Source organism: Thermobia domestica, chromosome 7, assembly GCF_964235325.1.
Source record: "Thermobia domestica chromosome 7, izTheDome1.hap1.1, whole genome shotgun sequence".
NCBI lineage: Eukaryota > Metazoa > Arthropoda > Insecta > Zygentoma > Lepismatidae > Thermobia > Thermobia domestica.
In genome coordinates this window covers 144132335-144157824 of record NC_137460.1, presented here as the reverse complement: position 1 = coordinate 144157824, position 25490 = coordinate 144132335, and the positions used below count along the sequence as shown (strand labels likewise).

The window sequence follows — 25490 nt, the reverse complement described above, 5'->3', positions numbered from 1 at the left end:
CATCGCGTATCGTTCGTAGTATAGGGCAGTGGATTAAAGCGTCAACAACACCAGTTTGTAGTTAAGTGAACATGGCGCAATTTGTGCCTGATAAAGTGTTTTTGCGGGGTGTCCTGCTGCATTACTTTAACATGCAGAAAAGTGCGACTGAAAGTCATCGTATTTTGGTGGAAGTGTATGGTGACCATGCTCTAGCTGAGCGAACGTGTCAGAAGTGGTTTGCACGGTTTAGAAGTGGTGATTTCGGCTTGGCAGACCAAGAGCGAGCTGGACAGCCATAAAAATTTCAAGACGAAGAATTGACAGCATTGCTCGAGCAGGATTCGTGTCAAACGCAGGAACAACTTGCAGCACCATTAGGCGTTGATCAAACAACAGTCTCCAAACGCTTGAAAGCCATGGGAATGATTCAAAAGATGTCACATTGGGTTCCACATGAATTGAAAGACAGAGACGTTGAAAGACGAAAAACCATTTGCGAATTGCTGCTTCAACGACAGAGCAGAAAGGGGTTTCTGCATCGAATTATTACGGGTGATGAGAAGTGGATCCATTACGAGAACCCTAAACGAAAAAAGGCCTGGGTGAAACCAGGTGAACCAGGTCCATCACAACCAAAACGAGATATTCACTGTGCAAAGGTTATGCTGTGCATATGGTGGGATATGAAAGGTGTGGTGTACTATGAGCTGCTGCAACCGGGTGAAATTTTGAATGGAGAACGTTATTGACGACAATTAATGCGTTTGAAGCAAGCTCTGGCCAGAACACGACCAGAATGGGAGAAGACATGATAAACTTATTGTTCAACATGATAACGCTCGCCCACATGTCGCAAAACCGGTCAAAACCTATTTAGAAAATGTCGGATGGGAAGTTTTACCCCACCCGCCGTATTCACCAGACGTTGCTCCTTCGGACTACTACTTGTTCGATTGCATGAACAACGATTTGATTGGACAGCGGTTTACTTCTTCAGAAGATATCGAAACATGGGTCTCTGACTGGATCGCTTCCAAGGATGAGGACTTCTTTCGCCACGTAATCCGTACATTGCCTGACAGATGGGCGAAAGTGGTGGCTAGCGATGGACAATATTTTCGTTAAGGTATTTATGTATTTTGTGTTTGTACTACAGCTTCAATGTGTGCGTACCAACCGCACGAATTAATTCCTAGACCAAATATATTTAGAAAATTACTACTAGGCAAATTAGTATTAGTTTTTATCTTTAGACAAGTTATTTGAATTTTATACTGTTCGTGACATTATTTTCATACTTATTAAAGGCCTGCTTTCACGAAAAATCAAAATTTCATTTCTACTTTTATTTCTTAGTTGATATTGATGTAAACTGCTGAAACCCGAATTGTTAGTACGTATGCTATTCATATAAATTGTAAAATATTTGTAGCGTAGCAGTATCTAGCGTTTAATTTATGTTGCATTTTACGGTGATTACACGTGCATAAAAATATTTCATACTTAAATAGACGTAAGATGTATTACAAATAACTATTTGAAAAACAAAACGAAATTTAGGGGAAAAACAAAGAGAGAATGTTTTTTTCTACAAAAAACGTACATTTCTGAAAAAATACGTTTTTTCTATTTACACCACCACCACCACCACCACCACCACCACCACCACCACTACTACTACTACTACTACTACTACTACTACTACTACTACTACTACTACTACTACTACTACTACTACTACTACTACTACTACTACTACTACTACTACTACTACTACTACTACTACTACTACTACTACTACTACTACTACTACTACTACTACTACTACTACTACTACTACTACTACTACTACTACTACTACTACTACTACTACTACTACTACTACTACTACTACTACTACTACTACTACTACTACTACTACTACTACTACTACTACTACTACTACTACTACTACTACTACTACTACTACTACTAATAATAATAATAATAATAATAATAATAATAATAATAATAATAATAATAATAATGAAAATGTCAGTCATGTTAGCATATGAAATTAACCATTGAAGATTATTCTCTCATTTATCGAGTAGTCAGTAATAATTCGGTAGTTTAAAAATTTTTGCCGTGTTTACCTATCTTCAGAGAGAACTCTTATTTTTATTTTATTTATTTATTTATTTTCTTTGTTAATTGACAATTCAATCGTTGTTTCAATCCAACTCTCTCCGAAGTTTGTATTTTAGTTTCCGGTTTGGGAAATGAACTTTAACTGACAGATGAATATTGCAAAACTTTTAATCCTTAATATACGCTAATTTAAATAAATAACAATGGTTTATCTAAATTCTCAAAAGAGCCTTCATGTCTCTTCACTACTGCTTGCACAATCAATCTACTACAAAACATTTTCTGTCGTTTGACGCAAAGCAAAAGAGTTGCCTGCTAGGTCGTGTTTCAATTTGTCTGTTTATGTGTATATAATCCAGTAGGTTTCTTTTTCTATCTGCATATAAAAAGTCAATGAAGTGCATTTTACTAGTTTCTTCGTCAATAACATGAAAGAAACAGGAACTAAAGAACGCAATGCTCCAACAAATAATAAAATGTACAAGTCCATGGGGCTTATGCGCTTGCTCAACTCCATTAGGATATTCAAATCAAATCGACCATAAAGGGAACCCATCCAGTAGCTACACTTCATTGAATTTAAAATATAAGCTTTTGATATTTTAAGTGCACAGATGAGTTGTAATCCTCAAAATATAATACAAACAAGGAAAATATTAAATCTAATTCTTACAAAAAAAAAAAAGTTTTGAATTTAAATTTAACACCACAGGACGGAACTATATACTCGAGATTTCATTACAATATTCACTTTACCTTCTAAATTATGTTCTCTTGGTCGTCTTATTTCGTTTAGTTCAGTCAATTGTTGTAGCTCAACTTTTTCATGTTAATCGGATTAACCTCTGCATTGATCTTTGCCACTTCTTTCGCCAGATACGCTTTTCATTCATTGCATCCGTTCTCTACTTATTAATTCCTACTTATTCCGAAATCCCTACTTATTTCGCAACTGATTCCTGTCAATGTTTTGGCGCATTTTCTGATTCTCTTCAATGTTCTGTTTCTTCGGATCGTTGATAACCTTTAAAAACTTACTAAACTGCTTAGCCAAGAGTGCTAATTGTCTCATTATTATTTGAAAAGTTAGTGCATTGTCTTGATGAGGTCTAACTCTTTCCTCTTCTATCAATGCAGATACTTTTTTTTTTTTCCATCAGATTCCTCCTTTATTGATTTCATTCCATTCGATTCCGTATTGTATCCTTCCTTAACAGATTTATTTCCTTCTCTTTGTGATTCCACTTGATCCCCAGCCAAGTAAGTTTGTAGTGGTCAACATCGGTCCGTGGATTTTCTCAGGGTAGTCCTGTTACGTCCTACATTCTCATTCCCTCAATTCTTCCATTGCCATTCACTTGCTTATATCATCCGTCTCCTTTAGCCTAATAGGCATAATCGTGGGACGTTAAACTGAAAGATTTCATTTTATTACTTTGTGATTCCACAATTACTTCTTCCATTTTGTTACTTCCGCAATCCTTAAATAACCATTTTACTTCCAACCGACTCAATTGTCCTTAATGTTTGAAAGTTTAGATCAAACGAAGTGATACTATTTATAACAGGAGTCAAAAATGATCCGAGTTGACCAACTTGAGTCTCTTTCTTACAGGTCCTTCTTGGCCCATACAACAAGCTTACTTTAATTTCACTCTGTCCATCTTGTTTTCTGTCATCATCTTCCTTTTGCATTCAACAACACTGCATCAAGCCTTTACGATCATACAGTCGCCGAACTTGTACTAGGTTTATTTAATCTATTACGCCTTGCTTTGTGTAGCGTAGCGTGCACATCAAAAACTGATATTACTACGGAAATATTCATATGGATTGTCCATCAGACTAGAAATTGCAGATAACGCAGGCTGCAAAACGCAGGAGATCCATAAAGGAAAAGAAGATGAGTTCAACTTATCAAGAAATCAACTATTATTCTTAACGTTAATAAATTCAGAATAATCTTAGCAGCATTCAATGTGTTTTAGTGTAACTGTTAAAACATTGCATGTGACAACTACACGTACCAAGTAGTATAACTAGCTAACTATAAACTATACGAAACAACAAAAGGTTGATTGAGGTTGATTTTAGTTTAGCGTCCCTTTCAGCAGCGAGGCTATATGAAACGTGGACCTACTGATTAACGTGGAATCCGAACCACATAAGCTCCGCCGGGAATCGAACCCGGGTCTCCCAGAAACAACAAAAGGAAAACAGCATCACATAAACAATATACTAGTTCGTTGACAACAACTCCCGGAGTTTGTGTGGTTATTGCATCATACATTGCATAGCGATTCGTTCCATAATTTATCATAAATACACTCATCTAACAAACATTGTCGTATTTCATATAACATCATCATCATATTTCATTATTTACATGTATATATAAAATATTTCATATTATACAGGTACATTAAAATCATTGCTTTCTTTAAATTATGTTAATTCGATATATCAGACATTCGTTCTCAGCACGGGATTCTCTGGTGTTGAGTAACTTTGCAGTTGTTATTGAAAACAGGATTACACGTTTATGCCATCAATACGCTTCGTTGACTTCACGTTTCATACGATCATTAGCTGAGATGCAGTCAGAGTATGGATGTTTATAACATTATAATGTATTTCCTGATATCACATTTGATTTAGAGTAGGAAGGGGAAAAAAAGTTAAATAGCTAAATCCCCATGGATTTCGGATTTTACAACTTAGAGATTCAAAGTCACGGTTAGTTTTCCTTCCGAATAAAAATGCATAAATGTTACTTTAAATCTACTGAAATCATTGTAAATTACATTAATGTAACATTATTTTGGATATTTCGAAGAACTAATAATTGATTTGCGATAATATTAAAGTATCTATAAATTACTCTTATCCTACCATAAAAGAATCTACCTATCTTTCTTCTTCACTATTAACAGTGTTATAGGAAGTGCCTCCAACTTGAAATAGTCTTGGTAGGCTATAAGTGTTAAGTTTGTTAGATAATCAATTGTTTCCACTTAGATTTCAAACTTCTTCAGGTGAAGGAATATTTGGGGTAACACATTTAGTCATCTTCTTCAGAGTTTCTTCCTCAGTATCGGGTTGTCTTCTTCAGCAGTATTTAATATAGCATTTTTTTTCAAAGAATTAATATTCCTTCTTACATTTTTAGCTAGATAAATGATTTTTCATGTAATTCATTTTTTATATATATAAAAGAAGAATAAAATTTAGTGAATAACACAATGATTTTCTATATGATGCAACGAAAAACGCTGGCGATGAATTCGTTACCATGTTTCGTACCAACTATTTCTACTACGCACAAACATAGAACACACCGCATCACAATATTAAAATATTAAATACAACTAATAATGTTCAACATAAAATATGGTGCACATATGCAATATGGGGTCCCAAGAGAAATAAACTGTAACTGATTGTAACGAATAAACAATAACTGACTGGAACGAATCGTTATGGGATATTACACTCCCTTTTTCGGTGTTGGAGTTCAGGACTTTTCGTTCTAATTAAATATACCTCAAAAACGATCCTGTCAGTTTGTGATATGGCACGGTTCACAATCATATCCTGCACTGTACCGTATTCACGCATGGGCCAATACGGACCATGGCCGCGGAGGGGGATTTTCTCGAGCCATTTTTTTCATCCTTCAGCTGTAGAAATTTCAGAAATCTATTATACATGCGCGGAAGAATATTACAGGAGACTTTCAATTGCTCCGATAAAATATCAATCAAAAACAGAGTTAAAAACAAGAAGAAGTAGAAGAGAAATGATAAATACTTAAGGACAAGTCGGTGCCACTAGATCTCCCATATTTTATACTTGATAATAATTACTTGGGAGGTTCAGAAATGATTGGCACTACAATTAATTTGTTTTCACAGGAATCATTTATTGAACAAAGGATTACAGTTTATTTTACAGATATTCTCCGGCAATGGCTATGCACCTTTGCCACCGTTCTGGAAGCTTCCTTATTTGTGTAGCAAACCATTCTTTGGGGGTATCTCTCTGCCACTGGCAGACAACTGCGTGGAATTCATCATTTGTGTTGAACTTTTTACCTCTCATGCCCTCTTTCATTGTGTCGAATAAAGCATAGTCGCTAGGATCCAGATCCAGCAAATATGGAGGATGCTGCAGTATACTAAACCTTAGTTCATGCACTGTGGCAATTGTCTGGCGACTGACATGTGGCCGTGCATTGTCGTGTTGAAGAAGAACGCCACGGCCCCATTTTCTTTGTCGGCATTGTTGGATGCGTCGGCGGAGTCTATGCAGTGAACGCAGTAGCTCTCACTGGCGATGAACGTATTGGGAGTGAGCCATTCCACCAGCAGTATCCCTTCCTGATCCCAGAAAACGGTCGCCATTTGTTTCCGCACTAATAGTCCCATCCGTGCCTTCTTCGGACGAGGGTTTCCAGTATGCCTCTATTCCATGGACTGGCGTTTCTTTTCTGGAGTGTCATCGACGGTGATCAGACGCTCGAAGAACTCGGTCGGATTTTCACTAAACTGTGGCATAAACTGCTGGCAAATCTCCACACGCTTTTGTTTCTGTGCAACAGTGAGGTCATGAAGCACCCGTTGTGCACACACCTTGTGCAGCTTCAAATCCTTATGAATGATAGTGTAGAGGGAACCCGTGATAAACCTGTTTCTTTCTCTATTTCATCAAAAGTGTTTCTCCTGTGCTCCATTATCAAATCCATGTTTATTTGTGTCCAGTCACAAATACAGAACATCTGCATCTCATATGGAAATACGAAAGAGTTAAGAAAAGTAACAAAACTGTATTTTGCGTGGCCAAGATACGCAGGTAAATTTATTATTATCATAGGATAAACATTGCTTCAGTGTGACCAACTTCCAAGATAGACAGGTGGCCAACTTACAGAGTAATACGTAACGAATATCTATTTCAACTTCATTCTTTTTCCTCTAGCATAGTTATGCACAGGGTGGATTGATTTAAATCAGTCTGATTTAGGGCCATATGCATAGTCGACCGCGTAGGGATCCCCTAGACGAACCGTACCTCTGGGATACCTCAACCTTCCTCTTGACTGTGCAATGCATAAAGCTTTCAAAGTGATTCCTCAGGCACGGTTAACACTGAAGGCTGATTGGTCTAATTACACCTCGAGCGAGGCTAAAATTTCGTCAAAAAAAAGTTGAAGGTAAAACTCCTAAGCTCAATTCCACTATGATAAGACATTTAACATCGTAAGCAGCAACTGCATAGATACAATGTATGCTATATCAAAAAAAGTTCTGAACTTTGTTCTTGCAAAGGCGGAAAAATAATGGTGTAGATTAGGAATACAGTTTTTTAATTTTCAGGTAAAGTCTGTTAACTCACAGCAAGAAATAAGGAGGATATGTAACTAGAAAACGTGTGAGGCTGTAGCTTTACAATAGAGATCCTACTAGAAATAAATTACATATACACTGTACCTTTTTTTTTTTTTTTGATAAAATCAGCCCATAATATTTTCGAGAATGTATTTTCTAAACAATTTTCCAGTAAAGGTTAACCTTAGTAAGGCATAAAAATTATGTCTATAAATACAGTATTATTTGGGAAAATTCCATGTAAATAGCGTAAAAATTTTTATCTACTTATTCCTAGAGTGTTATCAACCAATTTCGTACAATTGCATAAGACACACACATACATAGCTAGTAAGCCACACGTCTCAAAACCACGCACCAAACTATGCAAACTGCTCATTACAAGCATTTATTATTGTTATTATTATTATTATTATTTGCATCTATTACGGTTTATGCCAAGGTAAACTGGAGGGCTATAGTTGAGGTGCATCCGTGGGGAACGGGAGAATTTGCGATGGTGGTTATAGGCCTACATGTAAGGGAATTAGGGGTTCACCCGAGCAGACGGTTCTACGAAATAGAAAATTTATAGATAAAATATGATTTCATGAAGGCATGAGAGTGTGAATGTAAGTAATAACCATCAATGACAGCATATTGAAATGAATTTTAAGTGATAATGAAAGAATTGTATGTGTAAATGTGCTCTTCAACTATCCTCTTATGTAGGTATACCCCCATCGCTGACGCGCCTGTTCCCTATGGATGCACCCCCTTGCTATAATTCGGGCCCGCCTGATCCGCTCCTACCCTAACTCAGTTAGATAGCATTCGTGCTTTTGGCCACATAGCACAAGTTGATTCGTGCCTTATGTATTGTAGTTTTTATGCCATACGTCCACATTGTATTTGTACTGAGCCCTCTGAAGTCAATCTGCAAGTATTAAGGGAGCTCTTCATTTAGTGCATGCTCTGCTAAAAGAAAAACGAAGCTCTAACCTAACCTAGAAATGTAAGAAATGTTTCAAAATTTTGTTGTACTGTCTGCTCGAATAATGCTCAAATCAGTACAAAAATATACATCAATCTGTAGTAAGTGGTCACTAGAATCTAGTTTTGCATTATAATTGCATAATTATGATTGTACCAAATAAAATGGTACTGGAAATAGTAGAAGAAAGATAATATACTAAGAACGTTTCGGAAAGAAGAGAGGAGACTATCAGACACATTATGAAACGTGGAGCAATTCCCCTATTAGCTATGGAGGGAATGGAGGGATTCATTCATAATTCTTAACACTGTTCCTATAATCACAGGTACAGTTTGCAGTGAAAAAAAAAAAAAAAAAAAAAAAAAAAAAAAAAAAAAAAAAAAAACCTGCAACATGAGCATGTAAGTTTATTGTGAAACGACGAAGTCTTTTCCTCGAAAATAAGTGTTAGAGGAGGACGCCGAGGTTTCTCCTGGCGTGAATCGTGCCACTTAGACGTTATGTTGATTCCCTGCGCTGTTAGGCGTAGTTTCACAATAAACTTACATCTCATGTTGCAGGTTTTTGCTACGGACTGTAAATGTGAACCGATGCGTACTTTTAGCAATATAGCGCAAAACAGGAAGTTAATGTTTTCCACACTTGTCTTTCCTTATGCACACACCACCATCGCCTGCTTCCCCGAACAAAATCACACGTGATCACTCAAATTGTGCAGCTTGGAATCGAAAAATGCAAACTTTGCTTGTGTTGGGCGCTTAGCAGACATTCGTGCATGGTTTTCTCACTTATTTATTTATAACATATAAGTTTACAAGCATATTATAAATGTATACGCAGCTGGTGGACAGATAAGAAACCAAGAATGCAGAAGACGTTAGATCATAAGTGGAAAAATATATGGTACCGCACCTCAACTTTACCTATGCTAACTAGGAAATGGAGGCAAACACAAAGAAAAGGAAGTAAAAACACATTTTCACGATGAAATATGTATAATCAGTGATGATTCCAGAATTTTTTTTTTCTGGTGGTGGCGAATTTCAATATATTGTGGATGAAATGCGGGAATCCGCATTGAGCACGATAGGTTATGTGGTCCCGAAGGAATGTTATGGTTATCGGGGAGCAATGCCCCTCGGCTGATTCCTGAAATCATCACTGGTCCCCTGAAATCAATTCTTAAGCTAATCCACAATCTAATCTAAAATCTACTACCAATATTGTAACACCAAGTATCACTCGCTTATTTTATTCCAGGTTGAATTTATTCGTTTACTCTTTAATCTTGTATTCAATATTTGTACTAGCGGAAGCAAAGTATCTTGCAATCTTCTTTCAGGAATTGGTATATATTTTTAAAATTGGCTGCCATCAAAATATGTCATTCATTATCGCTTAATCAGCTAAACGAATTCGGTAAACTCATTATACCCTGGCCGGTGAACGATGACTTCTGACAGCTTTGCACAAGGTCACGCCGAGCGAGCAGAAGACAGCAGGTCAACCAACCTTAGGCTCAGAATCTATCGCATCTCCATGGTAACCACCGCACATTGCCAAACTTTCACTCACCCCCTCTCGCCCTCAACGAGGGAGCAGACTATTCTCCCCTTGCGCGAGAAGCACATGGCAACACCGAACTCCTCAGTTGTCCTCCGGAGCTGATCTGTCAGAAATCATCGTTCACCGGCCAGGGTATAACATACTCAAACATTTCTTCAGCACGGAGCATATGCATTTTATACAACAACAGAAACTGCTACGGGCTAGCAAAGGGTGCGTTGAAACACCCCTAGCCATTCCCTCGGCTTACGGGGAGGTTGCGGGCTTGTTTAACCCTACGGGAGAACTCTGCAACGCAAATTATCGCGTGTCCCGTACGTAGCCCCTAAGTAGCCCGCAGAATAACTATGCATACGGCCCTAAATCACGATTTAAATCACTTGGTTTTTTAAATAAAAATCGTTGATTTAAATCAAGTTCCGAAATAATTTAAAGTGAAAATAAGAAAAGTCCTGTTCTGTTATTTCGATTATGGAAGATGATAATCATAATACAATGAGACTCAAATGTACAGTATGTACAGCATAGTATAAAAACAAGTGTCATGCAGAGGATGATTAGGGAAAATCCCGTTTTGAACGGATAACCGGACAATCCTGTTTTCTTCTCTTCGTAACACAGGGTTTATATTGTAAATCGTTAACTATTCCAACAGGGAAACCACCATCGATATTTAGGACGAAGATTCTTTTGTGTGCGCGTCTATATATTTGTTCCCAGATAATAGGACGTATTTAGAAGTGTCCTATCCCCTCTCCGAATTTTTTTTTAGATTTTATAACTTTAGGCAAAATAGCTTAAAATATCTAAAACGATAATCATGCCTGTTGTTCTGGCTGTGTTTCTGTATGGCTGCGAAACATGGTCACTTACTCTGCGGGAAGAACATAGGCTGAAAGTATTTGAGAACAAGATCCTTAGACGAATATTCGGACCCAAGAGGAACGGGAATGGGGAATGGCGGAAACTTCATAACGAGGAACTACATAATTTATACGGTTTACCCAACATTGTTAGGGTCGTCAAATCTAGGAGGCTTAGGTGGGCAGGTCATGTAGCTAGAATGGAAGAAAGTAGAAACGCTTTCAAAGTCTTGACTGGAAGACCAATCGGAAAACGACCATTAGGATGACCTAGGCGCAGATGGGAGACAATATTAAGATGGATCTCGCAAAGATAGGAATACAAAGTAGAAACTGGATCCAATTGGCTAATGATAGAAGTCAGTGGAGAGCTTCTATGAACGCGGCATTGAACCTCCGGGTTCCATTGGCCATAGAGGTTTTTTTTTAAGTACCACTCGTACCTTAAAGAACGTAAATCGCATGCTGTAGTAAGAATATTGAGAAGTAATTACCGTATGTTGCAAATACCCAACACACACTTATGTACTGCCATTACACGTTTCACTTCATTCGTATTTGACATTCACATACAATGCACCAACGTTCAGTCAACACTCACCACCTTTCGTTATATGTGACGGTATTATATACGTCTTTCCTTAGTCTCTGCGAAAATCTTTTAAGCATATAGCAGCACCACTCCACAAGGTTACCCCAGGCGTAAGTACATGTGGAATGCAATGCAATGCTTGGAAAGACCGAGATAATCTTTCATACTGAACTGGACTGCAGTTTTACCATTATCCAAAGTTGACTAAATTTCCTCGTATGTGATATGGCGATTTTCTTTCAATAATTTTCCTACTGCAGCGACATTTTTATCCGAACTTCGGTGCTAGGGCCCCCAGAGCGAGGCTCATCTGCCCGGCTTTATCGACCGCGTTTACATTCGTAAGCCAAATAAGAGAGATGGCACTGCTCTTATGTTAAACCGTACTTAAAAACATGAAAGTTTACTGACGCACATCATGTCGCTCGAGCTCTGTTTTTGCCGACTAACAGGTTCACAGCAACCTACAATTCCAGCCCACTAATTTTCAAACAAACAAACATGCAGCCTCGCAGTTATATCTTTCATCACTAGAGGGGGACACGCATTTAGAAGTGATACGTCTTAATACGAACCCGTACTTGAATTTTAGTTTCTAAAATCTTTCGGCAGCTCCTCGTACAATTCACACACAAACTCTAGTAGCGCATAATTTGAAGTTAATATTGACTGCGCCAAAGAACTTAAATGTATTTCATGCATGTCTTTTTTCTGAGTTCTTTTTCAATTGTTCTGATAATTTTCTCTGATGTTCACTTAGAAAGAAGGATATATAGTTTTATGCACTCAACAATTTTATTAACGCGCGCACATACACACTAATATATATATATATATTGCAGGAGTGCCCACAAAGGGGGGCTATGACGCAAACTGAGTCATTGAAATATTTGGGGGGGTAAAAATCTATATAAATATGTTTGAGGGGGTGTAAAAATTAATCGAAAAGATTTTTTTTTTCATGGAAGAACACCATGGATAGACAGCTGAGGGGGGTGCGTCATGGACATGAGGGGTGGGATGGGCACCACTGTATATTGAGAGAGAGAGAGAGAGAGAGAGAGAGAGAGAGAGAGAGAGAGAGATCGGGTAGTGTTGCGCTAATATACACATATACACTAGCTGAAATGCCCGTTCTTCACAAGGTGAGATTAGATTATTGAGAAATATCTGAATCCCTTTACCTTTAAAACATTGATTCCAATGAAAGTTTAATGAAAAAGAATTCAAAAGATACTCCACTTTTGAAAGAAATATTGAAACACGCTACCCTCCGCCCCAAAATACGCATTTAATAAAATTGATACGACTGAAAAGCCCAACCTGAAGTTGGTACTACCTATCTTCCAAAAATCATCAAAAAAAAAAAAAAAAAAAAAAATCACGCTTTTTCCGACTCCGAAAACAATGAATACGACAAAAATGTCAAAAATGTCAGTAATTTATTTTTTGACTCCTCTTTTCTTTCCTCATCCTCTACCGATGGGGATGAAAATTGACTTAAACGTTATTGGGAAGTCTTACAACTCATTTTAGCGACTCAGAAAACTATAGATTGCACACTAATATCAGTTGTTTTACATTATTTTTATGTCACTCCTCCCAAGTTCCATCCCCTGAGGTGTTTTACTATCACAGTACTTTTTTTTTTTTTTTTTTTTCAGATTGAAAGTCATATCTCTACCAAGATTGATTAAAGTTGCTCCAGATATTCCGGAAAATTAAATGAAATGAAATCTTTAAATTTTACGTCCCACGGTTATGCCGGCTAGGCTAAAGGAGACGGTGACGATGATAAAATAATGAAAATGGTGGAATGAAGAAAGTGAGAGGAAATGGGAGAACTCTGAGGAAACCCACGTCCATAGTATTCCTCCACCACAAAGTTCACTTGGCGCGAGATTGGATCGAAAGAGGGACCTCATGCATCACAGGTGAACGCTCTAACGTTAAGCCACCTCGGCTTCCAAATTTCCAATGCAGCTGACATGCTTGTTCATACATGAACTTGGGATTAAATGTCATCGCGATTGTAATCTGATAGCTTTACGAATCCAAACTATGTATTCATCTCTAATTTCATTCATTTGGGATCTTTCATTTTTCACTTCTTCTCATCCCCTGCTGATGGGGACTGAACTGGGATCTTAACGCTATCAGGGTTGTAATTATTAATCTCAGTGACATCAAGAACTACGAATTCGACACTAATATCGCTCGTTTTCGATTATTTTTACAACCCCTTTTCAACACCCCACGGCCAGTAATGGGAGTTAAACGTAGACTTAAATAGTGTAGAAAGTGTCGACAATTAGCTTTGGGGCCCCGAAAAGTATGAATTTGAATAATAATATCGGTTGTTTTTGATTGTTTATTTCATGCCACCATTCCCCACAACCCCCACCACCAGGAATACAAATGGGGCTGAACTTTGACTTAAACTTCACCGGAAGTGTTGCTATTCATCTCTGCGATCCCGAAAACTATGAACTCTTGATTAATATTGGTCGTTTTCGATCATTTTATGTTATTTCCTTCTACTTTTCCTAGGTGTGTTGGGTCTTACCTTTACTGGAGGCTATAGTTGAACATAAATCATCGGAATTGGTATCAATCTACTTAAGGACCCCGTATGGATTCGACAGTAATATCGGTCATTTTAAATTATTTTACATGTCACAATTTACATCAACTTTCAGGGTGCTAATGTGGGCTGAACTTGAAATTAATTGACATCTGGAGTGTCACTCTTTACCTAAGTGATCCCGAAAATATGGATTCGGTCTTTTTTAAAATCATTTTATGCATGCCACTCCGACCGTTCCATCTCAATTCAGGCAGGTATATGCAAAATTGACTAGGTGACTATCTCTGATTTTTTTGAAAAAAATATATTTGGTAACCCTGTTGGAGATATGAAACCTGCAAAGAGGTTTTTCCCAGAAAAAATTTTGTCTTCGAGTTATGGGCTAATGAATTTCGGACGAAAATCACTATTTTTAATAAGAAAGTGGGTGAGCAAAATCTTGAAAGACACGTAATTCAGTAACTACTTGTGATAGTTGGATGATTTTTTTTTTTTTTTTTTTTTTTAGAAGAACTCAGATTACATTTGTCGTTTTGATATAAAGAACTCGAATTACAGTCCAACAAGAGTATTTTGTAAACACCGGAAAACTTAGTAAAAAAAAGTAAAATGCAAGAATTTTGACATTTATTTTCCGTATGAAAGAATAACCGTATTATTGTGACACAATATAATACTCCTTCTGGGATCCCTATAGATAATTTTGTTTCCTATCTACGATGGCACATGGGTGAGAAAACGTGAGTGAAAGCATGATAAAACGTCATTTTCGCCTGAAATTAGGACGGATTTTCTCCAAAAGGCCATTCTTAAAAAATCTGAAAATCTGCCTGAACGATCTTTCATTGTTTCCTACGTGAATCATGCAAACAGAAATGGAGATATTTGTGTATTAAATTTTTCGTAAATTTTTAAAATATTGCGTTGCACAGGGGTCGGGTATGCAACCACGCTTGACATGGTAGTTCTTTTTTTCTTTTTTAATTTTCATCGTTTGAAGAAGTAAATCGAAACGTGCAATGATGCAATATTCTTATATAAATGTACACTAGAACATATATATATATATATATATATATATGGAATTTAACATTACAAAAAGTGGTCGATTTAAACAATTTTGTGGTATGTATAAATAACATGAAAAATTAATCAATAGCATAGTTAATTATTACATACTGGCTTCTCTCTCTGTAAGTCATGTTGAAGCAAAGAGGTCTTGTACCAGCATCACTTCTTTGGAAAGGAATTTGTGATAGCGTGCTGAGGCAAAAGTAGGAGACGGCGGAATGAGTTTTAGAAGAACATCTTTCAAATTAACGTTACACTCATCGTTTTCAGCTGGTCATTTAAAGGAAGTTGCAGGTCCATGAGGAATCATAAAAGACACTGTAATATCGCGAAATTCCTGTGAGAGTGAAACTACTTGACCCACCAATCACTGCTTATCATAGACGCAAGCAACAAAATCTCCAATTTGAAGGTCATTCAGAGTATAATATATTCTTTTGGAACTGTTAGCTACTTGTATTTTCTCAAGTACATGTTTCGTGCTTCTTGCCATGAATGTGCCTGTATTGTCGACCTGCCAAAAATGACTAGACTGAATACCAATCACAGGTTTAACATTGGCCCACTCTTGTGATTTTTTATTTCTGAAGTCTTGATTAGTACGTGCACTTAATAATAAGAGCCTTGTGCCTTTGATAAGTTCCGAAACCGTGTTGACAACGATTCTGCAGCCCTTATAGCTCTTACCGGGTCATTTCGAAGATTAAACGTTGTTGCATAATGTTTGCAGAGCCCACCTATACCGTCACATGCACTTTTTCCGTGTCCCGTTGCCGAGAAGATCCATCTTCTCTTGATTGAATCGTCTTGGAAATGTTTTTCAAGCTCATACAGCTGGATCCTGTTTTTAAAATGAGAAGCCGCTCCATCTGAAATATAAATTATGAGCAATTCATTGTATGAGTCGGTGATTTCATTAACATCTTGATGTATCAGTTTGATTGCACAAAGTGCATGAGCAGTATCATGTTGCAAGTCATTGCTCACTACCGCATAACTTTTTGTGTTGCCATTGAAGTACACTACACACGTAAATATAGATATCTGTGAATTGTGCCAATGATAACTTTGGATTTCATCTGGCAAAACAACAGACCAGTTCTCGGCAAAATCGAAATGCAATAACAAGGATGTTTTAAGAAGTGTAGATCTTTTTTATTTCCGCTGTGCTTTCTCGCTGGATTTTTCCAATATAGCTATAAGTTATTCCTTTTGAAATCCAGTATTTTACATGCTTTAAAAATCTATTTAGGTTTCCAGTTTCTTTCACAAGATCTCCGCTATCCCATTGTGCATACGTGATTTCATCAGTATCTTGTATCTCTAAACTTTGTTCCGAAATTGTATTTAGTCCTGGGCAATTCTCACCTTCTTGCAACCAACACTTTTTGGTAGGATCGCCACAGAGACACAAAAAGTACAGATCTGTATCTACTATATTTCGTTCAGTAAGATTGCTCAGGGATGTACATATGAGATTTATATTGGTACAATAAATAGATGTGCATGTTTGTTTCACCGGCTGACATTTAACCCACTTGGGACGTAAAGAGTAAAATTTAGAAATAGATATCTTTATATCGGGATTACCTTCATTCATCAATCTGAAGGCTTCTTTAATGGAGCGGGTCATAAAACGTTTAACTCTTTTTACTTTTTCACCGTTTTCATGTACAAAAACAACATCTTTTTGATTCGAACTTTGTCTAGAACAGTCTTTACTATCATCTACGTAATATGACAATGCAGTCTCGCGGTAAGCGGTAAAGGGTGTCCTTGGTACGGATCTGGCGTTGCCCACATACCCTTTTCTTTTTTCACTTTGCGTGACTTATCTATTAGATAGTTTGTCGCAGATGGGATGCGTTCGACGATCATGCGTTTACTGAAGGTTTCAGGCACGATACTGAGAAGTCGTACTCTTTCACGATAGGGTGATTTCTCTATTGCACAAGTGATGTTGGAAAACCACATTTCACAATTATTGCAACTCTCGGACGGACTTCCTGAGGAACACGGTACACTCACACCAAAAGCATCTTGTAATTTTCCAGACACTGCCGTCGAAAACATGTTTTCTAGTTGTTCTGATTTTCGTTTTACGTACGTGACTCTTCTTTCTTCCTTCACTTGCCATGTTTTTTTCACGGGTGACACTTGCGTATCAAGTACACTTATGCTACTATTTAAAGTACCAATCACTGCACTACTTGGAACGTAGATTGGATCTGAAGTCAGTGAATCGTCATCTGCAGTAATTTGATCTGTAATAATGATCGCACTATTTGGTTCAACCGAAGCAGCTGGTTTCTCGATCTGAGCCTTGTAATAAATAAAACAGTTTTTGCACAAATTATCGGCACTGTTTACTTGTACTTGTGATCCGAAATAATTTTGTAAGATCACCAACAACAGTAAAATTTTTCGTGTTACTTTTGCATATTACTTTCTTGTGTCTTTTTAAATAATCACTGCACTTAACTCTCTTGGTGCTATGTTGTGAAGACACATTTGCAATGCTAACTAACTTTTATATACATTAGATAGTATATCTATTGTGAAACACGAACAAGACGATGCATTGACATGCGCAATGGGTAATATCGTTGACATACAACACTTCACACAATGCAGTCTAAATGCCAAATGGGAGCTATTCCAGAGCGTTTGATGTACTGCAAAACACTTGCATCATACCTAGGTACATGTTGCGCAATACTATGCAACTACTCCAGTATTATGGTTGCATACATTACAGGCGCCAACGCTATGCGTGGTTGCATAGCCGGCCCCTGTGCAACACAATATTTTAAAAATTTACGAAAAATTTAATACACAAATATCTCCATTTCTGTTTGCAAGATTCACATAGGGAACAATGAAAGATCGTTCAGGCAGATTTTCAGATTTTTTAAGAATGGCCTTTTGGAGAAAATCCGCCCAAATTTCAGGCGAAAATGACGTTTAATCATACTTTCACTCACATTTTCTCTCCCATGTACCATCGTAGATGGGAAACAAAAATATCTATAGGCATCCCAGAAGGAGTATTATATTTTGTCACTATAATACGGTTATTCTCTCATTCTTTCATACGGAAAATAAATGTCAAAATTCTTGCATTTTACTTTTTTACTAAGTTTTCCGGTGTTTGCAAAATACTCTTGTTGGACTGTAATTCGTGCTTTTTATATCAGAACCTCAAATGTAATCTGAGCACTTTTAAATAAAAAAAAGAATCATCCAATTATCACAAGTAGTTACTGAACTACGTGTCTTTCAAGATTATGCTCATTCACTTTTGTATTACAAATAGTGATTTTCGTCCGAATTTCATTAGCCCATAACTCGAAGACAATTTTTTTTCTGGGAAAATCCTCTTTGCAGGTTTCATATCTCCAACAGGACTACCAAATATACTTTTTTCAAAAAAAATCGGAGATGGTCACCTGGCTCCCCCTGCCTGAATGGAGATGGAATGGCCCAATCCTACTCCCAACTAGGAGGGCTACAGGTGATATTGCCACCACTAGGGCCAGAAGTTGGAATTAAACTGTATCAGATCTATCACCAATTAAGTTAGCACCGCAGAAAACTAACGATTCAACACTAACATCGGTTGATTTCAACATTTTTATGTCACTATGTCATCCATCCACCCCGGGTGCAATAAGGGCTTAAATCGGAGTTCAATGGCATTGGGTGGGTCACTATGTATCTAAGTGACCGTGAAAACAGTGACGCAAAGCAGTGATGGTTCCATGTTTTATCATCCTCTATATCGGAAAAACGAATTCTATACAAGAAGTTGGAGTATGGGAATACTCCTTTAAGTACTACTGCTGGATTCGTTTCCCTGGTACCGTAGGATTCTGCAACATAAACAATTAAGTAGAGTGTATTTTAGTTCCCGTGTTATTCCTTGAACCGATTGGACAAATTCTATAATTTTCAAGCTAGGGAGATTTAAAACATGATTTATTGAATTTTCGGCGTTTACAACTCTAGTAAGTAGGCCCGTTTTAAAGGGTATAGTAGAGAATAATAGTTACCCTAGGGCTAGGTAAGTTTGCACCTTCAATGTTAAAATTAATCGAGTATAACTTCTTGGGATTGCAAGATACCAACTGGAGCGGCCATTGTAACGTTTACCCATTTTCTGACAAATCTTTTCTATGGTATGTTTAAACCCGTATTTATACCCAAAAGGGAGACTTGGTAAATTGAATTCGCACTCATGAATGCAACTCCTAACCTTAAAAATCTTCTAGGGGTTCACTCGAGCAAACGGTTCTCACAAATAGAAAATGTATAGGTAAAATACGATATAAAACACTTCTCGTGAAGAAATGAGAGTGTGAATATAAGTAATTACTGTCAGTGCACAGAATATTGAAATGAATTTTGAATGGAAGTGAAAGCATTGCATGTGTGTGCTCTTCAACTATCTGTTTATGCATATATACCCCATCACTGACGCGCCTGCTCCCTACGGACGCGCTCTTTCCCTATCGTTCGGGACCCCCTGCTGCGCTTCTGCCCTGACCGGTTAGATAGCATTGCTTTTTAGTGGCACCTAGCACAAGTTGGTTTCTGTTTTATGCACTGTAGTTTTTATGCCATACGTTTATTTATTCTGGGCCCTCCTGAAGACGAGTAGTAATGGAGCTCCTCATTTAGTGCACGCTTTGCTAAAAGAAATACAAAGCTCTAATCTAACCTGAAAATGTAAGAAATATGCCAAAATTCGGTAGTACCGTCTGCTCGAGTAATGCCTCTTCTAGGATACTGCGAGTGAATTTAGTGATGAAATAACTACATGTAATAGGATACCACCAGGGTGCGAAATCATTTGAAAATGGTGGGGGGAAGTTCAGATATCCACACTAATACTTCGTGGAGCCCCCCAAAAATTGAAATATTAATGTATTATTATTATTATTATTATTAATAATAATAATAATGTTCAAACTAGTCGTCATTGTTATTTAAAAACACTTTAATGTTATTTGTTTATTTAACCAAAATTGGTACATTTATCTACTGCATATCGGTGCGTACGGTCCAGGGTTAGACTCCCATGGGAGCACATTCCTCTTGTGTTTACCATCATATTGAAGACTGCATTCACGAAAATAGCAGTATGAGATCTAGAAGTAAGAAATAATAGCTCCTGAGAATCGTTGTGCTAACCAAGCATTAGATCTACTAAGTTGAAATGCTTCACCTGGCCAGCCATAGATCCTCATGAGCTGTAGAGTCAGAGTATAGCTTTTATTATTATTTATGAAATTACCGTTTCTTCGCTAAGTATGTAGTGTTTCAGTTTGGTCGTTCAGATATCCGGTCACCTTTGTAAGTCTAAATGATACTATGTATCTATATTGTATTATTAGCAAGAATACATTATTATAAATAACAGATATGATTTCTATACAAACACTTGATAAACAACAAAAAGCCGTGTTGCCACAATGGTAGAGCGCTCACCTCAGATGCGTGGGATCATTGACTGGATCCCAGCTTGCGCCAAATTCTGCTTGTGGTATACAAACAATTGTGTGTGGGTTTTCTCGGGGTCCTCCCGCTTCCTTCCACTATCTTAATTCACCATTATAATTCATCTCATCATGACAGTCTTCCTTAGCTTTGGTGAATATTCGTACGACGTTAAACTTTAGAAAATAAAACCACAAACACTATAAAACGATTGATTTGCTGATTTAAGTTTAATGACCCTTTTCAGCAGCGAGGCTGAGAGATGTGGACTTACAGTTTAAGGCGGATCCGAACCACGGTAATCGTTCAAATGTTTGTAAGGTGCTTCCACCGGGAATCGAACCCAGGACCCCGTGCACCGAAGATGGTGCGCGCGTGCTAGCCACTAGACCATCAAAGAGAGCCACAATAATACGAGTATTGAATGATTGTGTTACTGTATTTATGGACCTAAAATATAGTTTGCAATAATGTTTCTTATCTTAGAGAAATATTTTAAGATTAAACTTCACTTTCTTTCCGTGTGTAACGAGAGCTGGACATGTGATGGCGAGAAGAAACCCACGTACGAGCAGCAGTAACAGCATCCCATAATTTAAAAGGAAGTCCACCTGAGTTTAATTATCAATAAAGATTGCAAGGTGCTCGCCAACATACGGTTTCTTTCGGAACTTTTAATATGAACAACACTGAATCCACGTTCACAGGCAGCAGTTGATAACGAACTTTCTGCGTTAAGGCTTTAAGAACTTGAAAATCATTTACCGACTTTCAACTTGACTTGTACTCTCTCCATTCTGACACTGTAGAACCCCCACTTGGTCTAGTGGCTACCACGCTTGACTTCGGTTAGCGTAGTCCCTGGTTCGATTCCCGGTGGGGTACAGTTAAACGACCAAAGTGGTTCGGATTCCATTATAATCAGTAGGTCCACGTCTCCTTTAGCCTAGCAGGCATAAGCGTGGGACGTTAAACTAAATCAAACCAAATCATTCTGACACTGCAGTATCAAGATTCAAACCAAACAATTGAGCTGCTTTACATACGTCTACGTTACCGTATAAACCACTCATGCTATTACGATCTTTATTTTCAAACACTGAATAGCACTTTAGCACATCATTAGAAGGAAACCTTCTTTCCACTTCGTCTACTAAACGCTGGATTACCTGCCCCCTTATTTGATCAAACTCACTATCATCACTCTCTGTACCAGATGCTTGTGTGCAGTGCACTAAATACTTATCTTTGCAAAGACTTTGGTAGACATCATCTTTCATACGCATTTCTCTCAGAGCATGGATAGTAGATTCAATTTTTTCTCTTTCATTGTACGAAACTGCTTCCTTTTGGATTATTTCACTATTAGACAGAATGGACACAATACGAGTATCCAGAAGAAAACAGAACAATAGAATGTTCTTTTTCCCTGACAGTTTTTTTTTTTTTTTTTTTTTTTTTTTTTTAAATATGTAAATACCACTCAGTTTAAAACTGTCTGTTGAAATGGTCATTATTTTCGTACTCCAAGAGTAGGAATTGCATCATATAAGAAAAATATCTAAAGGCTGCCAATCAGGGTTGGCAAAAACCATGGTTTTTATTAAAAAAACCAAAAAAACCGGTTTTTTTGGTTTAAACCAGGTTTTTTTGGTTTAAACCAGGTTTTTTGGTTTAAACCAGGTTTTTATGGTTTAAATGATTTGCTCTATATATTCATATCATATATGGACAGAAATAAGTTTGTTTCGCCTTGATGTTATTATGCAACAACCGGGTTATGCTGGAAGGGGTCACATAAGCTTAAAGCGGATTAAAAACCGCTTCTCGAGTTACATCCGAGAGAAATTGTCCTCCATTTGAACTCGGAACCAGGACTAATTGGCCACAAATGCGATACGTCTGCCGACTCACTCACGAAGGAATCCTGATAAAAAAAAAAAAAAATACATTGTACTGGTCTTTACATGCTTCTTAATATAACTGTCAAGAGTCATTTCAGAAGGACAAAAAGATAAACAGTTGCACAAGTGAAACCATTACACAGAATTAATTACATATGAACAATTTCAAAGTACGACGGAGTACAGAAGAACTAATCTAGTTCAAGTTAGTTAACAACGACTTTTATTGGTCCAAATTAAAGAAATACACCGACTTAATCTGCATATCAATAAGAAAAGGGAATAAAGATACGAATTATTTGAGTCCACTTTGGCTCAGACTCATTTATACATAAATAGATACCAAAGATACTTATTTCACTAAATGCCTTTCGTGGGGTCTGTATGACCCCCCTCCCCACACACACACAAAGTACGGCATTTTCGATGTATTTTATCAATAGTAAACATTGAAACGAAACAATATTTAGAATTTTTCTTCGATTGCAATTACATAACAATAATAACAACTACAAAAAAATCACAAAATAAACATTTATAAACTTGTAAAAAAAAGTTTAGTCCAAGTAAAAAAAAAAAATACGACTTAATTTGCATATCAGTAAGAAAAGTGAATAAAGATACGAATTATTTGAGTCCACTTTGGCTCTGACCCATTTATATATAAGTAGATACCAAAGATACTTCTGATTTCAATAAATGTCTCTCGTGGGGTTTGTATAACCCCCCACCCCCCTCCCGAAAGGTATGGCATTTCGATATATTTTATCAATAGTAAACATTATTAAAACGAAACAATGCTTAGAATTTTTCTTTGATTGCAGTTACATAACAATAATAAACTATAAAAAAAAATCACATAAGAAACTTTCATAAACTTATCTAAAAAGTAGCTTTTGTAGTATAATCTTTTTGAGTAATGAATGGGAAATTTAGGTCTGAATATAATACGAATAATATACGGGAGTGAAACGTGATAACCCACAAATGTGTGTTCATCAAGATTTTACAAACACTTACATTTTTAGGAACATTTTTTTGTTTTTTGGTTTAAACCAGTTGGTTTTTTTGAAAAAACCAGCTGGTTTAAACCTTGGTTTAAACCATGGTTTAAACCACCTTGGTTTAAACCAGCCAACACTGCTGCCAATAATGCATCCTTCTCATTTGAAATCCAACGTGTGAAACAATCGTTTGATTTTCAGCAGTCCTGCGTATCTGTGACTATCGCGATACTTTTAAGTTTTGCAGCTGTAGATGACTTATTGAACACCTTGTAAAGTTCGCCGAACAAACATTCAAAGTTGTGAACAACATTCACAATTCCGAAAACTCTTTCAGAAACTAGGTCCATTCGATGTACCATGCAGTGTACGCTAATTAGGCACGGGTTGACATTTCTTTCAATTTGAGCAGCAACACCTTCGTTTCTCCCAGTAAACACTGCATCCCGGCAAGGTTCTAGATTACTGGTCCCCCTTCCCATTGAGCAGTAATAAAGACAGAAAACAACGTGCCCTGCGGGGCTCTAACCCGCCTTCACTCGCTAACGCTCGCTCGGCAATACTGTGAAAATTAAATGTATAAACTTTAGTACAGAAAGAAATCAACCTAGCTACTAACCTACACGAGGGACCAGTAATCTAGAACCTTCCCCTGCATCCCCGTCCGCACTAAATCCAAGTTATTCTTTAAGATTAAAAATATCTATGCCATCTTCGGAAAATGCTTGAATAATTGGCAAATCTTTATTTTAGGCAAGGCAGTGACAATAACCGATTCATCTGAACCGGTTCCCGCAGTTACAGTTCCCAAGAACGAAAGACAAAAAATAACGTGCCCTGTGGGGCTCAAACCCGCCTTCACTCGCTGGCGCTCGCTGTGTATCAGGAACGGCAACGACATTAGTGACGAATATCTATGTGAATAAGGAACAACAAAGAATCAGTGACAACCCGTGAATAATATTAACAGTGATAGCATATCACTGCCTTGCCCAAAGTAAAGAGTTACCGAATAATTTTCTCTTCAAGGGATTTTGCATCGGCATTCTCTACAGGCATTAATTTATAAAAACGACAACAAGGTTTATTTTCTTCGTCCACATATGTTACATATAACAGCAAGTGCTTATCCGCAAACCTGTTTGTACATTCGTCCACTGAAATTGAAAAACAATCTGTTTGTTTGAGAAATTTTACCAATTTTGCAGGTAACTGGTACGCTAGAGAATGAAGGTCTTCATCTCGTCAACAACCGAAAAAGTTAAACACCTGAACCTTTTACAAATAAACTGTGTTTTTCTAAACGGGAATGCATTTAAAATTATCGTTTGTCTGAAAATTTTCATTATAGACCTACTTATATTTTCCTATTAAGGTGTCCCCCCCTTACAGATTTTGGTGAGGGGGAAACGCAAGTGTAAAATTTTTGGTGGGGGGAAATCCCTCCCGTCCTCCCCCCGGGATTTCGCACCCTGGATACCACGTAGTCATTTCGAGAGACAAAATGTTTGTACGCATATTATCAATTTGTACGCAATTAACTGAGCATGTAACTGTGTAACAATCATACAGAACGGCTCAGAGAACCATTTAAACCAAGAAATGTAAAAGGAACATGTTTTCTTAATTTGACGGACTATTCTTAATCTGCACTATAGTTATCATGCAGAAGTATTTGAGAAGTGCTTTTAGAAACACAGATCCAAGGCTACTTACCATTACTCTCATATTCAAATGAAATAAGTGATCCATGCACTTTTTCTACCGTAATCAAAATCCCTTGAACTTGAGCAAGCACTTCATTGAATTCCATGTTCAAATATTTCTCCTGTTACATTAAATAAGATTACGTATTATATTATTTCAAGACTTCAAAACGATCAAATGTAGTCGCAGGCCAGTGATGCCAACCATTATGTGGAAGTTCCC

At 37.2% G+C, this 25490-nt stretch overlaps 1 protein-coding gene across 1 annotated transcript in view; it reads right to left on the bottom strand.

Annotated features, from left to right (window-relative positions):
- The window catches only part of LOC145690443 (uncharacterized), a 95457-nt gene extending 69967 nt beyond the window's left edge, over positions 1–25490 (bottom strand). The window contains exon 1 of the mRNA XM_081765333.1: positions 25278–25490. Coding sequence (XP_081621459.1) covers positions 25278–25374 — 97 coding nt within the window. The 5' untranslated portion in view covers positions 25375–25490. The remainder of the gene's footprint in view (positions 1–25277) is intronic.